The 17,527-nt window shown below is 47.1% G+C and overlaps 1 protein-coding gene across 8 annotated transcripts in view; it reads right to left on the bottom strand.

The window, feature by feature from the left end:
* IL1RAP (interleukin 1 receptor accessory protein) overlaps nucleotides 1–17,527 on the bottom strand; it is a 105,136-nt gene that overhangs the window by 19,893 nt on the left and 67,716 nt on the right. For all 8 annotated transcript variants that reach the window (XR_009155798.1, XM_058188925.1, XM_058188927.1 and 5 more), the window contains 6 exons: nucleotides 13,122–13,290; nucleotides 8,155–8,226; nucleotides 7,657–7,786; nucleotides 6,428–6,576; nucleotides 1,780–1,929; nucleotides 896–1,039 (listed from right to left, as the gene is read on the bottom strand). Coding sequence is in view for 7 of the 8 variants with exons in the window: in XM_058188925.1 (XP_058044908.1) it covers nucleotides 896–1,039; nucleotides 1,780–1,929; nucleotides 6,428–6,576; nucleotides 7,657–7,786; nucleotides 8,155–8,226; nucleotides 13,122–13,290 (814 nt within the window). In the remaining variant the exon portion in view is untranslated. The remainder of the gene's footprint in view (nucleotides 1–895; nucleotides 1,040–1,779; nucleotides 1,930–6,427; nucleotides 6,577–7,656; nucleotides 7,787–8,154; nucleotides 8,227–13,121; nucleotides 13,291–17,527) is intronic.

Here is a 17,527-nt window from a genome sequence, read left to right as displayed (position 1 = left end):
GAGAACTTCAACATCCATAATTCCCCAGCCAGCATCGGTGAAACCCAGAATCCCCGGTCCCAAGATGTGTGAACTTCAACTCCCAGAATTCCCTAGCACCAATGCATTCCTTTTGATGTGTATCCCCATTGTGTCCTGCATACTCTCTTTTAGTCCCTTCCTCTGCAATCTCTCTGCTCTAGGCGATAGGAGGGGGGGGGGGGGAAATTACAAGCATGGCTGACTGGGGAATTTGGGGAGTTGAAGTCCTCCCGTCTTAAAGTTCCTGCGGTTGAATGACACTACTTTAAGCCAAACATGGGCAACTTTTGGCATCTGTGGCTGACAAGGAATAATTTAGGAGACAAAGGAAGAATTGGCAGTAGTGCAGAATAAACATCAACTAAGCTTCCCATTTTTCCTATAGGGACCAGGCCAAACTCCCTTTCTTTCAAAACTGCTGTGCCTTTTTTAGGGTTTAGGTCTCAGTCTCCTCGTTTCCTTATCCCCCCCCCCCCAAAAAAAATCAGAGCTACAGTTTGCACTGAACCTCCCCAGCCTCCTTTCCTGTTTGGCCTCAGCTATCTTTGCAAAAGCTCCTCGTGTCCTCAGTTCTCCAGCCAGGAAGTGGGGGGGGGGAGGAAGCCCCAGTGATCAAAAGCCCTTCTGTTGGGGAAAGAGACGCAGCTGCCATCTCCAAAAAAAAAAACCAAACAAAAAAAACCCACAACCCTTTCACTCCAACCGAATTCCCTTGCAGAGCCAACAATTCCCTTCCTGGAAGGGGCTCTGGCCCCATCAGCCACAGCTGTGCATGCACATGGAGGGGTGTGTGTGTGCAGGAGCCAGAGAGAAAGGGGGAGGCAGCCCAGCCTGACCCCTCCAGAGAGAGGATTAGGGGTTTTGGGATACTCACTTCCCCCAGGGAGACTGTCTCGGTCAAAAATGCACAGCTTGTAGCCGTATTCGTTCTCCAAAACGCCCCGGAGAGTCAACAACACGAAGTCCTCTTCTTCCATATTCCTGGCGTAGGAGACGTAAATATCGTATTCCTTCCCATCTGGTGGCCGCAGGGAGTGAGTGAGAGAAAGAGAGAGAGAGAGAGGGAGGGAGGGAGGGAGAGGGAGAGAGAGAGGCAGAAAGAGTTAGGGGCAACCAATGTCTCCGGGGTCTTCCGACTCCATAAACTTGGCTGCTTATTAAGTCTGCATCCCCGGGTTGCAAATCAGGATTACAGAATGACAGAGTTGGAAGGGACCTCGGAGGGTCTTCTAGTCCGACCCATTTCTCATAATATAGGATAACAGAGTTGGAAGGGACCTCGGAGGTCATATAGTCTGACCCACTGCTCAGAATATAGAATAACAGAGTTGGAAGGGACCTCGGAGGTCTTCTAGTCCAACCCCCGGCTCAAACAGGAAAGGCCCTACGCCATTTCAGACAAGTGGCTGTCCAATCTCTTCTTAAAAATCTCCCGGGTTTTTTTTTTTTTAAAACCGCAGGACACTTCAAATGAGCGTGAGTTCGAGTCCCGCCTTAGGCCTGAAAGGCGGCTGGGTGACGTTGGGCCAAACTCTGTCTCTCAGCCCAGCCCACCTCACAGGGTTGTTGTTGCAGGGAAAATAGGAGGTGAAGGGAAGAGTATTAAGACGCCTGACTGAAGGGACAAGGGGACACGGCAGTGGGCCAAGCACAAGGCAGGAGGGGAAAAAGCCAAGACCCCTGTTGGAGACCCAAGGGAGGAAGACGACGGTCGCAGGCAAAGCAGAGGAAGGGCTCTGGAGGCCGAGGCTCCCTTACCAAGGACGGTTTCGTCAGTCCCAAAGTGAGCGCGGTAGAAGAGGACCATTTCCAGCCAGTAGAAGTGGTAAATGACCGTCAGAATGACCACCAGCAGCACAGTGGCCCCCAGGCCACAGGCGAGCTCCACGGTGTACCTCAAAACTGGGGCTGAAGGGAAGAGGAAGAGGAGGAGGAAGGAGAGGAGATGAGGAAGAAGGGGTATAAAGTGGAGGAGGAGGAGGAGGAATGAGATGAGGAGAGGAAAAGGAGGAAGAGGAAGAGGAAGAAGAGGAGGAAGGAGAGGAGATGAGGAGGAGGGGGTATAAAGTGGAGGAGGAAGAATGAGATGAGGAGGAAGGAGAGGAAAAGGAGGAAGAGGAAGAGGAAGAAGAGGTATGGAGGAGGAGGGAGGAGGAGAAGAAGGGGAAGGAGAAAGAGAAAGAGATTATTATTATTATTATTATTATTATTATTATTATTATTATTATCTTTATTCATTAAACATGAAACTCAGTCAACTGAACATTCAAAAATGCATCACAAATACCATTGACTGGTGCTAAGAAAACTGGTGTTTTCTTCTCCAGAAACACTACACTACTAACCAGAGCATACAAAACATTTGCTAGACCGATTCTCGAATACAGCTCGCCTGTTTGGAACCCTCACCACATCTCTGACATCAATACAATTGAACGTGTCCAGAAATATTTTATAAGAAGAGTTCTCCACTCCTCTGAATACAACAAAATACCTTATGCCACCAGATTTGAAATCTTGGGTTTAGAAAACTTAGAACTCCGCCGCCTTCGATAGGACCTGAGCTTAACTCATAGAATCATCTGTTACAACGTCCTTCCTGTCGAAGACTACTTCAGTTTTAATTGCAACAATACACGAGCACACAATAGATTCAAGCTTAATGTTAACCGCTCCAATCTTGATTGCAGAAAATATGACTTCAGTAACAGAGTTGTTAATGCTTGGAATGCACTACCTGACTCTGTGGTCTCTTCCCAAAATCCCCAAAGCTTTAACCAAAAACTGTCTACTATTGACCTCACCCCATTCCTAAGAGGTCTGTAAGGGGTGTGCATAAGAGCACCAACATGCCTACCGTTCCTGTCCTATTGTTTTCTTTCGTTATATCCAATTAATATAGTTATTACATATTCATACTTATATATATGCTTATATATTGTATAATTATTTCATGCTTATGCTTATATATACTGTGTGACAAAATAAATTAAATAAAAATAAAAATAAATAATTGTTGATAGAGGTTGCTGCCAGCGTCCTAGGTATCAACCAAGGATCTTCTTAAGATGTACAATGTTCCAAGTTTTAGCGCAGTTTTTGCTGTTCCGCTGGTGTTATTGCAGGAAGCTGCAATTTGTTGATGTATCTTATAAAATTTTTGGACATGGTTATTTTATTTACACAAAATGACAGTATACACAGCAAACAAGATAATTATGCTGGATTTTGTATCACAGATCACTAGTCGAACACTTCCCAAGCGTTTAGGACTGCGTGATGTATCGGCGAATTATGCGAGCAGATCATGCTCGCATAGCATGGTTGTTGTTGTTGTTATTATTATTACTACTATTATTATCTCTTTTATTATGATTATCATGATTATGATTATGATTATTATTTATTGGATTTTTATACCGCCCTTCTCCCGAAGGACTCAGGGCGGTTCACAGCCGAGATAAAACAGCAATAATATACAAATAAAACATAGATTAAAAAACTTATTAGACAAAGGCCAAATTAAAACATTTAAAATCATAAAAACCCCATAAAATTTATATCAAATATTAAAAGCTATTTAAAATTCCTATGCCAGTCCTGCGCGAATAAACAGATAAGTCTTCAGCTCGCGGCGGAAGGTCCAAAGGTCCAGCAATTGACGAAGTCCAGGGGGAAGTTCATTCCAGAGGGTGGGAGCCCCCACAGAGAAGGCCCTTCCCCTGGGGGCCGCCAGCCGACATTGCTTGGCGGGCGGCACCCTGAGAAGTCCCTCTCTGTGCAAGCATACGGGATGGTGGGAGGCATTCGGTAGCAGTAGGCGGTCCCGTAAGTACCCTGGTCCTAAGCCATGGAGCGCTTTAAAGGTAGTAACCAAAACCTTGAAGTGCACCCGAAAGACCACAGGTAGCCAGTGCAGCCTGCGCAGGAGTGGTGTTATATGGGAGCCATGTGCGGCTCCCTCTATCACCCGCGCAGCTGCATTCTGGACTAACTGAAGCCTCTGAGTGCACTTCAAGGGGAGCCCCATGTAGAGAGCATTGCAATAATCCAAGCGAGAGGTGAAAAGAGCATGAGTGACTGTGCATAACGCATCCCGATCAAGGAAGGGGCGCAACTGGCAAACCTGGTGAAAAGCTCTCCTGGAGACGGCCGTCAAATGATCTTCAAAAGACAGCCGTCCATCCAGGAGGACGCCCAAGTTGCGCACCCTCTCCATTGGGGCCAATGACTCGCCCCCAACAGTCAGCCACGGCTGCAGCTGACTGTACCGGGATGCCGGCATCCACAGTCACTCCGTCTTGGAAGGATTGAGCTTGAGCCTGTTTCTCCCCATCCAGACCCGTACGGCTTCGCTGGGGTGGCCTGGAATTTATTCATTAAACATGAAACTCAGTCAACTGAACATTTAAAAAGGTGTCACAAATATGATTGACTGGTGCTAATGGTTGATACGGGTTGCTGCCAGCATCCGAAGTTGTTGTTGTTGTTGCTGTTATTATTATTATTTTCACAACAAAAGTGAAACACCCTGAGGCTGGCCGTTTCTAGAAGATCAAAGCACCCCAACTATACCCTGACTTTTCAAACAAGAGACAGTTTCCCTGGAAGACCAACCTGCCCCCAAAGTGGACATGAACGGTGGGGGCTGGGGGGAGAGGACATCTAAACTTCTACTTAATTCCACCCAAAATCCCTCCTGGCGCACATCACTTGGGATCACTCGGGATCCATTCCCAAGCTAGTTCAGAAGCCAGGTGCCCCTCATCACCTTGAACGTGTCTCCTGCTTCTAAACTTCCACAGGATCCGAGGTAAAACATCTAAACCAGCGGTCCCCAAACTTGGCCGCTTTAAGACTTGTGGATTTCAACTCCCAGAATTCTCCAGCCAGCATAACTGAAGTCCACAAGTCTTAAAGCGGCCAAGTTTGAAGACCTCTGATCTAAATGATCAAGGAACGAGCCTCTACCCCACATCTTCAGCGAAACTCCAGGGGATCTGAGCCAAAAGATCCAAGGGCCGTGGGTGGCTCAGGCTGTAAGATAGCCTGTTATTAAAACACAGCTGCCTGCAATTACTGCAGGCTCGAGTCCCACCAGGCCCAAGGTTGACTCAGCCTTCCATCCTTTATAAGGTAGGTAAAATGAGGACCCAGATTGTTGGGGGGGCAATAAGTTGACTTTGTAAATATACAAATAGAATGAGACTATTGCCTTACACACTGTAAGCCACCCTGAGTCTTCGGAGAAGGGCGGGATATAAATGTAAATAAAATAAAATAAAAATAAAAATAAGTGATTCACAAAACTTCCAGCGCACCGCTCAGCTGCTACCGGCCGACGCTGCTTTCTCTGGCCGCTGCTACCATCATCTTTAGCCTCTGAGCCCAGCCGCCCTCCCTCTCCCCCACGAGGGTCTTCCCTTCCCAGCAACCCTACGGCTACCTGAACACACAGAGATCTTCCCTTCCAATCCAACCCCACTCCTCTGTTCCTGCTGTGAGTCCAGTCGGGAGTAGGAACCAAACCCAAATGAAGTTCAGAAGCACGCGAGAAGTTCTGGACCGGCGTTCAGCAGCTCACCTATTTCTTGTTGGGCCAAGCAAGGTTGAGATTTCTGATCTGTACAATAAGCCAGCAAAACCTGGCACAAATTTATTTCTTTAAATTTGCGGACTTCTCTAAGCGCACAAACCCTTTAAAAACCTAATTCCCGCCCCTCCATCTTCCAAGGGTCCTTGTTGCAAATGTGGCCTTGGAATCCTTGATTGACATATGCAAAAAAAGTTCGGACGCAGGGACAAGGGTCCCCAAATGGCACTAGCCAGGTATGTTGGCTTCGGATCGCATAATTCATAGTCAACATAATGTAGAAACGTTAAGAGTGGTGTGGTGGCCTAGAGGTGGAGCTCTTGCTTCACAATCAGGAGGTTGTGAGTTCGATCCTAGGTAGAGGCAGATATTTCTCTCTCTGGTCACAATGAGAATATATCTGCTGAACAAAACTTGGCATTGGCGACAGGAAGGGCATCCGGCCTGTAAACACTCTGCTAGCTCCATTCAGTTGCCCAGACTCCACTCTGCAAGGGATTATGGGTTGGTTAAAAGAAGAGGATAAAGTAGAAACGTAGATCTAGAGGCACTCAGCAAAGGGTGGACAAATAGGGGAAGGGGCTGCATCCTGATCTGCCTTCTTGGGGTGTCTCCTCTCTCTGGGAAGGGCAGCCCACCTAGAGGGGCTCCCGGGCAGCCCAGGGACTGGCCAGTCTATTTTGGAAAATGACTGGAGGCTTTCAAAAACAGACTGGACAACTCTTTGACTGGGACGGTGTAAGAAGCCTGCTTTGAACAGAGGGATGGACTAGAAAACCTCCAAGCTCCCTTCCAGCCCTAAGGCCTCCTTACGTTTCATCCTCACAACCGCCTGGGCGTGCACAATGCCTCTGTTGTTCTGCGCGAAGCACGTGAAATTGCGTTTCAAATCCTTCTCCGTCACACGGGGCACAATAAGCCTCTTTTCGATCTTGGTCCCTCCGATCGTTAATGGGGTCTCCCTAGAGAAGGTCCAGGAGAGAAAGAACATGGGAGTAGGAAGAGTGCAGAGAAGAGCAAGTAAGAGGATTAAAAGCCTGGAGAATTAAAATATACAAAAAAACAGTTGCAGGAACTGGGTTTGGCCAGTCTAGAGAAAAGGAGGACTAGGGGGGACATGATAGCAGTCTTCCAATATTTGAGGGGCTGCCACAAAGAAGAGGGAGTCAGTTTATTCTCCAAAGCAGCTGAAGGCAGGACAAGAAACAATGGATGGAAACTAATCGAGGAGAAAAGCAACCTGGAATTTAGGAAAAATTTCTTGACAGTGAGAATCATTAACCAATGGAACAGCTTGCCACAAGAAGTTGTGGACGCTCCAACACTGGTAGTTTTGCTGGCTGAGGAATTCTGGGAGTTGAAGTCCACAAGTCTTAAAGTTGTCAAGGTAGGAGACCCCTGCTTTAGCCTCTCCTGCTTGAGCTGGGGGTTGGACTAGAAGTTAAGGATTAAGGTACCAGGCTAGAAAGCAGGAGATAGGGAGTTCTGCTCCCACTTTAGGCATAGAAGCCTTCCGGCTGACTTTTGACCAATCACCAGTAGGCTGGGAGTTCTAGTCTTGCCTTAGCCATGAAAGCCAGGTGGGTGATCTTGGACAAATCACCAGGAGAAGGTAAATTCTAGTCCCGCCTTAGGCATGAAAGCCAGGTGGGTGACCTTGGGCCAAGAGACCCACCAGGGGCCTCTGGTGGCTCAGCAGACTAAGTCTGTCTGTTATTAACAGCAGCTGCTTGCAATTACTGCAGGTTCTAGTCCCACCAGGCCCAAGGTTGACTCAGCCTTCCATCCTTTATAAGGTAGGTAAAATGAGGACCCAGATTGTTGGGGGGCAATAAGTTGACTTTGTATATAATATACAAATGGATGAAGACTATTGCTTGACATAGTGTAAGCCGCCCTGAGTCTTCGGAGAAGGGCGGGATATAAATGCAAATTAAAAAAAAATCTCCCCAATTTCAGCTGTACCTCCCTCCCCCCCCACTGTCCCTAGAGAAAACCATGACCTTCCCCTTTGAGCCCACCGGACAGCCCTGGTCTCTTACGTGGTGGACACGTTGAACTTGAAGTCGGTGACATCATCTGAGTGTTTTCCATCAATGGCCCACCAGACCTCCTGGGGAGAGTCCTTCAGGAACGTGAAGGTGACCTCACAAGGGAGGCGGAGTTGTTCTCCTGGCACGGGAAAGAACAAGAAGGTTATCTCTCGTAAGGTCCACCCGGAAGCAGAACCATCTTCTGAAAGGGGTCCTCCTGGACCAGCCTGTCATCCCCTCAAGGAGGTTGGGACGACCCCATCTGTCCTCCCCATCCAATTCCCAAGCCAGGCAGCCTGAATGAAGGGAGTTTGCTGAACTATCAGTTTCAGAAGTTCCTGGAGAGGAAGGTTGTGGGAGCTTCATCCCTGGAAGCTTTCAAGAAGAAGACTGGACTGCCCTCTCTCTGACTGAAGTGGTGTAGGGTCTCCCGCTTGGGAGGGGAACCCTAACCCTATTCTGAATGGAAACTGAATTGCACTAGGAATCTGATGGCTGGACCATTACCTGGCTTGAGTTCATAGGCAATCCGCTTTGTTGGGGAGATGATCACTGGAGGCGTTGATTTTTCTGGTGCTCCTACAAACCGAGTTAAAAAAACAAAAAGTCAGAGAAGAGGCGCGTGGAATTAATTTCTTTCTGTAGCCTCCCTTATCTGTTTCCCAACCGTGGCAGCTTGAAGATGGGCAGGCTTCACCGCCCAGAATTTCCTGCCACTCATGCATTCCTTCTGATATGTATACTCATCTTGTAATCCCTTCCTCTGCAATCTCTCTGCTGCACGGGGTGGTTTTTCCCAGTCAGACATCTATGAGCTTTGCATTCCTTCATTTCTGCTACCACCGCTTCCACTTCTCCTTCTCCTCTTGGCTATTCCTTCTTTTTCATACCTCCAATCCTTTCTCTCTTCCCTGGACTGCATTGCCTCTCATCCTCAGCATCTGCCTGGAAGTGCTTTGAACTCTGAACTTCCCTGATTTATTTATTATTTATTTTATTTTATTTTATTTTTTTATTTTGTCAAATACATATTAAATAATATATATATAAGTATAAGCATGAATTGAATACAACTAAAGGGAACATTAGGACAGGGACGGTAGGCACGCTGGTGCTCTTATGCACGTCCCTTACAGACCTCTTAGGAATGGGGTGAGGTCAACAGTAGACAGTCTTAGGTTAAAGTTTTGGGGGTTTGGGGAAGAAACCACAGAGTCTGGTAGTGCATTCCAGGCATTAACAACTCTTTGGGGCCTTCTATATTTTAATCTTTAGGACAGTGTCTCTCTCAAGTTTAGTGGCTTGAGGGTCGGTGGATTTCAACTGCCAGAATCTCTCACCCAGCATGTGTGAACTTCATCAGCCAGAATCCCCAAGCCAACATGTGTGAACTTCAAACTCCCAGAATTCCCTGGCACAAATGCATTCCATTTAGTGTAATCCCCATTGTGGCCTGCTTACTCTCTTATCATCCCTTCCTCTGAAGTTTCTAGAGGATAGAAGAAGAAAAAAAAAAAAACCAGGCATGGCCAACTGGGGAATTCTGGGAGTGGAAGTCCACCCATTTTCAAGCAGGAAATGGAAGAGGAACACTGCTTTCAATCCAGCAGTTGAACACATCTCGATACCAGATAGGTTAAAATACGGGATACGCATCTTTCCATATCTCCGTTCACTGTATTTTGGGGGCATCCATAGCTTTAGACTGAACCCCAGGAATTGTAGTCACAGATCAGAAACCCTACACCTCAACTCAACTGATTCCCCTCTGGAAGGACCATGTCCAGCCACATTCTCCTTCCTTGGCACAGTCTCAGCACCAACAACCTTCTACACAACTGTAGTAACCTTCTACACAACACAAGTACAAAGAGGGTAAAAACTGTTTGAAACTCAAGAACCCCGAGGTTGCTCCAGGCTGTGCATCTTCGTTACAACGGGGAACCTACTGGAAGAAAAATCAAAGCAGGCTCCCAACACCTGTCAGGTTTCCTAAGGTTGAGAGTTGCCTGCCAGTTCTTTGATTGGTTGATTGGCACCCAACGGGCCGGAGAAGGGAGCGGAGAGCCTTGAGGAAGAGCCCAGCGAACCGTTACCAAAGAGATGAGACGAGAAATGTAGATGAAGTCTGGGAAAATGTGTGCAACTGTCTCAGACAAGACGCCTCTCTAATTCATGCGGTTACAAAAATAATATTTTTTTAATAAAAAAACCCTTGTTTTGTAAGCATCCCTACAAAGAGGGCTGGATTTGCATATCCGGGCTGAGCTTTTTAAAGTGCTAAATATTTCTGCAGGGCAGCTTAGCAACCAGCCCCCGAAGGATGCAAAGTTGCCACGACACCCCCAGACGCCAGCAAATTTTTTTTTTACTGCCAGCTGAGAGGCTCCAGATGTGAAGGAGCTGCTAGAAGGTACCGGGTTGGGGAAGCAGGCTTGCAAGAGAGGCTGGCAAGGAAGGCTCAGCCCACATCGAACCGAATCAGGATTTGAAAGCAGAGGAAGCAAGACTGAGGTTTTACCCCGTGCGTTTCGAGGGACTCACAATCAGGGGTGAAATCCAGCAGGTTCTGACAGGTTCTGGAGAACTGGTAGCGGAAATTTTGAACAGTTTGGAGAACCGGCAAATGCCACCTCTGGCAGGACCCAGAGTGGGGTGGGAATGGGGATTTTGCAGTATCCTTCTCCCAGGAGTGGGGAGGGAATGGGGATTTTGCAGTAACGTTCCCCTGCCACACCCACTGAGCCAAGCCCATCGAACTAAACCACGCCCACCAAGCCCCGCCCACAGAACCAGTAGTAATAAAATTTGGATTTCACCACTGACTCACAATGGATTGTGTTTCTGCAAAATAAATAAATAAATAACTTGAAATCAGTTGAAACCAGACTTGAAATCCTAGGCTTAGAAAACTTGGAACTCCGTCACCTTCGACAAGACCTAAGTTTAACTCATAGATCATCTATTACAATGTCCTTCCTGTCGAAGACTACTTCAGCTTTAATTGCAATAATACAAGAGCAACCAATAGATTTAAATTTAATGTCAACTGCTTTAATCTAGATTGCAGAAAATACGACTTATGTAACAGAATCATCAGTGCTTGGAATACTTTACCTGACTCTGTGGTCTCTTCCCATAATCCTAAAAGCTTTAACCAAAAACTTTCTACTATTGACCTCACCTCATTCCTAAGAGGACCATAAGGGGCGTGCATAAGCGCACAAACGTGCCTACCGTTCCTGTCCTATTGTTTTTCTTTTCTTCTTCCTATATATATATATATATATGCTTATACATCCTTATATTTACTCATATATGTGTTTATATACTATATAATCTTTTTGTATGATACCTACATATATTGTTGTGACAAAAATAAATAAATAAAATAAATAAATCTACCACTCATCGAGATAACAAGCAACCATGTTGCTGAGCCTGTCTGCTTTGCCCAGATGAGGCGAAAGTTTAATTTCTCTGCCCAGATGTGATATCCAATACACCCCCTAATGGTCTGTAGATATTCTCAATCATCCAGGTCCTGGTTGTCCCAAAGGTGCTTTTTCTGGAGGCAACTGGACTTTCTGGTTTTTCTTTTGAAGATGTTTCGCTTCTCACCCAAGAAGCTTCTTCAGCTCTGACTGGATGGTGGGACTGAATGGAAGGATTGATATTCCTTGCAGACAAAGATGGTCATTTGCATCCTTTGAGAGGGTCGTTGAGGCCGCTTGGAGGTTTGTCTGTGTCCTCAGGGTCACCTGAGTGGTGCAAATGGTTCCTGTAGTCTGCAATTTTGCCTCTGGAAATCCATTCCTCCTCCCACCCCATTCAAAGGGTCTTCATCCCAAATTGTATAGCTTAAAGGAGGACACAGATAAACCTCCAAGTGGCCTCAAGGACCCTCTAAAAGGATGCAAATGACCAGCTGTCTGCAAGGAGTATCAATCCTTCCATTCCCTACCATCCTTTCAGAGCTGAAGAAGCTTCTGGGATGAGAAGCGAAATGTCTTCAAAAGAAAAAACAAGAAAGTCCAGTTGCCTCCTGAAAAACCACCTTTGGGACAACCCCTAAGGCAACAACAAAGGAAGCGTCTCTGCAAATCATTCCAGCAAATGACACCCGTTAGAATACAAAACCTCACACCTGCCAAGAAGAAAAGCAGGCAAACTGCACAGCCAGGAAAACAAACAAACACTGTTTTCACACTTTTAGCAAGATTGGGGCACCGGTGATGGTTCAAGATCCTGGCTTATGGGTCACCAGTAGATCCCAGTTTCCCCACCCACTTCAGCCAGTAAAAGGCAAAGAGTCTTCTTCTCCCAGTTGTTAAAAACTCCAGGTGAGAAGGCAGGAGGTCATGAGTTCTAGTCCTGCCTTAAGCATGAAGAGCAGAATAATAGGAGTTGGAAGGGCCCTTGGAAGTCTTCTAGTCCAGGGATCTGCAAACTTGGCTCTTTTAAGACTTGTGGACTTCAACTCCCAAAGTTCCTCAGCCAGCTTTGCTGGGAGTTGAAGTCCACAAGTCTTAAAAGAGCCAAGTTTGCAGACCCCTGTTCTAATCCAATCTGCTGCCCCAAATTATGGAGGTTGGAGGTCTTCTAATCCAACCCAAAACAAGTTAAGAATGAGGACCCAGATTGTTGGGGGGGCAATAAATTGACTTTGTAAAAAATATACAAATAGAATGAGACTATTGCCTTATACACTGTAAGCCGCCCTGAGTCTTCGGAGAAGGGCGGGGTATAAATGTAAACAAAAACAAAAAAATAAACAAATCCTTGTGCCAGGAGAGACATTTAAAATTGCCCAGAACATTTAAAGCTGCCCCCACATGATGGGAGGGATGGGCAGCATGAAAAATTAATAAATCAATAAAAATTAAAGGAGGAAGACCAAGAACCTGCTTCCAGAAGTTGTGGCTGCTCCATCACTGGAGGCTTTTAAGAAGAGACTGGACAACCATTTGTCTGAAATGGGTATAGGGTCTGCTGCTTGAGCAGGGGGTTGGACTAGGAGACCTCTAATGTCCCTTCCAAAACTGTTATTCTGTTATTTGCTTCTGACGGTCAGGTTGCGGGAACCCCGGCCTCTCGATCTCAGGCTGGAGAGAAGCTAAGGCTGACCTGGAGCAAGGCTGAGCCTTAGGCAGTGAGTGGCCCCCGACCCCCACCTCACCCCCTTGCCTTTCCCCTAGATCAGGTGTCTCCAACTTTGGCCTCTTGAAGATGGGTGGACTTCAGCTCCCAGAATTCCTTAGCTAACTATGCCTGATGTTTGTTTTTTCCCCTCTCCCATCCACTAGAGAGGAGAGATTGCAGAGGAAGGGATTACAAGAGAATAAGCAGGCCACAATGGGGATACACATCAAAAAGAATGCATTAGTTTGAGGGAGTTCTGAGAGTTGAAGTCTGCATATCTTAAAAGGGCCAAGTTTGGAGTTTGGAGACCCTCTTGCCCTAATTCTCCTTACCTACCACCCTGACTCTCATCGTCCGTGTCAGGGAAAAATCCCGGCTGTTCTCCCGGTAACTTGCCACGCAGGTGTACTCGCCCTCGTATGTTGCTAGGACAATGCCAAAAGTGAGGTTGAGGCCATTGGGGATCCGATCATGATACTCATATTTCATCAGGTGGCACTCCTGGAATGGGGAGAGGATGGCAAACAGGGTCACACGCGAGTGTAAATTTTCAGAGTAGCAGCTGGCTACAAAACCGAAGCCATGGCCTGGATCCTGGGATGGAGATCAGACAACCAGGTGAGGCAGGTTAGGGAAAGACTGGATGGCTACGTTCCCACCCAACCTGAAGCTTGTTCGGATTGAACTCTGATCAGTTTCATGTCGGCTAGAAGGAGGTGTGAAACTAGGCAGGGCTTCCAGATCCGAGCAATTACACAACCGTGTAAAAACAGATTACAGATAGTCCTCAATTTATGCCAACAACTTAGCCCAAAATTTCAGTCGCTAAGCAAGCCTTGCTTCTTCTTCTTCTTCTTCTTCTTCTTCTTCTTCTTCTTCTTCTTCTTCTTCTTCTTCTTCTTCTTCTTCTTCTTCTTCTTCTTCTTCTTCTTATTATTATTATTATTATTATTATTATTATTATTATTATTATTATTATTTATTGAATTTCTAGACCGCCCTTCTCCCAAAGGACTCAGGGTGGTGTACAGCCAGGCTAAAAAACATACATAATATACAATTTAAAAACTAAATTAAAAAACTTATTACACAATTGGCCGAGAAATTAAAATAATTAAAATCTAAAAACCCCAATTTAAAACATAAATAGAATTTAAAATTTAAAAACTAAACAGTTTAAAAAGTTTAAGCTAGCCCCGCGCGAATAAACAAATATGTTTTCAATTCGTGGTGAAAGGTCTGATGGTCAGCTATTTTGCGTAAACCAGGGGGAAGTTCATTCCAAAGAGTAGGAGCCCCCACAGAGAAGGATCTTCCCCTGGGGGCTGCCAGCCAACATTGTTTGGCGGATGGCACCCTGAGAAGTCCCTCTCTGTGAGAGCGTACAGGACGGTGGGAGGCATGAGGTAACAGCAGGCGGTCCCGTAAGTACCCAGGCCCCAAGCCATGGAGCGCTTTGAAGGTGGTAACCAGAACCTTGAAATGCACCCGAAAGGCAACAGGTAGCCAGTGCAGTCTGCGCAGGAGAGGTGTTACATGGGAGCTACGTGGAACTCCCTCTATCACCCGCGCAGTTGCATTCTGGACCAACTGAAGCCTCTGAGTGCATCTCAGGGGGAGCCCCATGTAGAGAGCATTGCAATAATCCAGGCGAGAGGTAACGAGTGCGTGAGTGACCGTGCATAAGGCATCCCGATCAAGGAAGGGGCGCAACTGCCGAACCAGGCGAACCTGGTGGAAGGCCCTCCTGGAGACGGCCGTCAAATGATCTTCAAACGACAGCCGATCATCCAGGAGGACACCTAAGTTGCGCACCCTATCCTTTGGGGCCAGTAACTCGCCTCCAACAGTCAGCTGCGGCTGCGGCTGCAGCTGACTGAATCGGGATGCCGGCATCCACAGCCACTCCGTCTTGGAGGGATTAAGCTTGAGCCTGTTTCTCCCCATCCAGACCCGTACGGCTTCCACACACCGGGACAGCACTTCAACAGCTTCATTGGGGTGGCCTGGGGTGGAAAAGTACAGCTGAGTGTCGTCAGCGTACAGCTGATATCTCACCTCGAAGCCACTGATGATCTCACCCAGCGGCTTCATGTAGATGTTGAACAGGAGAGGCGAGAGAATCGACCCCTGTGGCACCCTACAAGTGAGGTGCTTCGCGGTCGACCTCTGACCCCCTGTCAACACCGTCTGCGACCGGTCGGAGAGATAGGAGGAGAACCACCGATAAACGGTGCCTCCCACTCCCAACCCCCCCAACCGGCGCAGCAGGATACCATGGTCAACAACTGTCCCATCAGCAACAGATATTTCCGGCTCATTTGTGATTGTAAATTGAAAACTATCAGTATATGAATCTCTCCTTAACAACCTCTTGCTTAACCTCGGGGATCCTAGTCCCAGTTGTGTGGTAAATCAAAGACTATCTATTTGCTACATAAATAAAGAAATAAAAATATTTCTGTTCCTTCCCTGTGTTGCCTTTTCTGACATTTTCGTGAGAAAAGGGTCATAGGGGAAGAGAGAAACACCTGGGCAACATCTCCTCAAATGTTCACATTGCACGTTGAATAACAGAATAAATTGGGAGGGACTTTGGAGATTAAATCAAAATAGAGCTGGAAGGGAGCTTGGAGGTCTTCTAGTCCAACCCCCTGCTCGGGCAGGAGATCCTATATCATTTCAGACAAGTGGCTGTCCAGTCTCTTCTTAAAAGCCTCCAACGATGGAGCGGCCACAACTTCTAGTGGCAAGCTGTTCCACTGGTTAATTGTTCTCACCGTCAGGAAATTTCTCCTTAATTCCAGGTTGCTTCTCTCCTTGGTTAGTTTCCGTCTGTTGCTCCTTGTCCTGCCTTCTGGTGCTTTCTTTGGGGCAGCCCCTCGGATCGATGCTTGTCATTGAGGCTGTCCCTGATGGCTGGCTATCGCTGCCCATCCCATCCTCCTCAGTCTCTGCGGGGCCCGTTGGAGAAAGAGGTTTTATGCCACTCCTGATAGAGTTTTATTAGCCGGATAAACGAGCTGTCATCTGCAAATTTATTTCCACTGGGGATTTAGTTGTGCTGGGCTAATAGATGGCAGAGATTTGAATTTTAATGGATGATGCCCTTCAGCCTAATGAAGTAATTTCTCTTGTCTCGTGGGAGGAAAGCTGGGATGGCTCAAAAGATAAACAGCTTTCTACCCAGACCCTTCAAACAAGTTGGGGGGTGCCAGCTGTTTTACAGGAACTGGGCCTGGCTGGTCTAGTGAAGAGAAGGACCAGAGGAGACGAAGCAGCATTTCCCAATATTTGAGGGGCTGCCACAGAGAGGAGGAAGGGGGTCAACCCATTCTCCAAGGCACCTGAAGGCCAGACAAGGAAGAATGGATGGAAACTGACCAAGGAGAGATTCAACCTGGAAATGAGGAATTTCCTGACTGTGAGAACCATCAACCCATGGAACAGAAGTTGCCTTCGGAGGAACTTCACCCCTGAAAACTTTCAAGAAGAGACTGGACTGCCATCGTTCAGAAAGGGTGTAGGGTTCTCCTGGTTGGGTGGGGGGTTGGACTAGATGACCTCCAAGGTCCCTTCCAATTCTTCTCTTCTCTTCTCTTCTCTTCTCTTCTCTTCTCTTCTCTTCTCTTCTCTTCTCTTCTCTTCTCTTCTCTTCTCTTCTCTTCTCTTCTCTTTAGACCAAGGGACTGGAGGCTATAAAACATATGATGAACTGTTGCAGGAACTGGGCATGGCTGGTCTAGAGAAGAGAAGGACCAGGGGAGACAGGAGAGCATCTTCCAATATTTGAGGGGCTGCCACAAAGAGGAGGAAGGGGGTCAAGCTGTTCTCCAAAGCACCTGAAGGCCAGACAAGGAAGAATGGCTGGAGACTGAACAAGGAGAGATTCAACCTGGAAATGAGGAGGAATTTCCTGACAATGGGAACAATCAACCGATGGAACAGAAGTTGCCTTCAGAAGTTCTGGGAGTTTCATCCTTGGAGGCATTCAAGAAGAGATTGGGCTGCCATCGGTCAGAAATGATGTAGGGTCCCCTGCTTGGGCGGGGGGGTTGGACTAGATGACCTACAAGATCCCTTTCAACCAGAGGTGGGTTTCAGCAGGTTCTGACCAGTTCTGGAGAACCAGTAGCGGAAATTTTGAGTAGTTCGGAGAACTGGTAAATACTACCTTTAACTGGCCCTGCTCCCATCTATTCTCTGCCCGAGTCCTAACTGATTGGGAGGAAATGGGGATTTTGCAGTATCCTTCCCCTGCCACACCCACCAAGCCACACCCACTAAGCCAAGCCACACCCACAAGCCACACCCACTAAGCCAAGCCACACCCACTAAGCCAAGCCACGCCTACCAAGTCACACCCACTAAGCCAAGCCACGCCCACCAAGCTACACCCACAGAACCGGTAGTAAAAAAAAATTGAATCCCACCATTGCTTCCAACTCTGTTAATCTGTACAAGTGCGACCGTGCACCAGAGTGAGGAATACAAATAATCCTTGACTTTTGACCACAATCGAGGCTAAAGTGTCTGTTGCTAAGCAAGACAGTTGTTCAGTGAGTTTTTGCCCCGTTTCCTGCCATGGTTGTTAAGCGAACCGCTGCCATTGTTCAGTTAGCCACACGGTTGTTAAGTGAATCGGGCTTCCCCCATTGACTTCGCCTGTCGGAGGATCGCAAAAAGGGATCACGTGACCCCTGGAACACTGCAAACGGTCATAAATGTGAGTCACTTG

This window comes from Ahaetulla prasina, chromosome 6, assembly GCF_028640845.1.
Source record: "Ahaetulla prasina isolate Xishuangbanna chromosome 6, ASM2864084v1, whole genome shotgun sequence".
NCBI lineage: Eukaryota > Metazoa > Chordata > Lepidosauria > Squamata > Colubridae > Ahaetulla > Ahaetulla prasina.
Note: the sequence above shows the minus strand (reverse complement) of the source record. Positions and strands in the feature narration are given on the sequence as shown.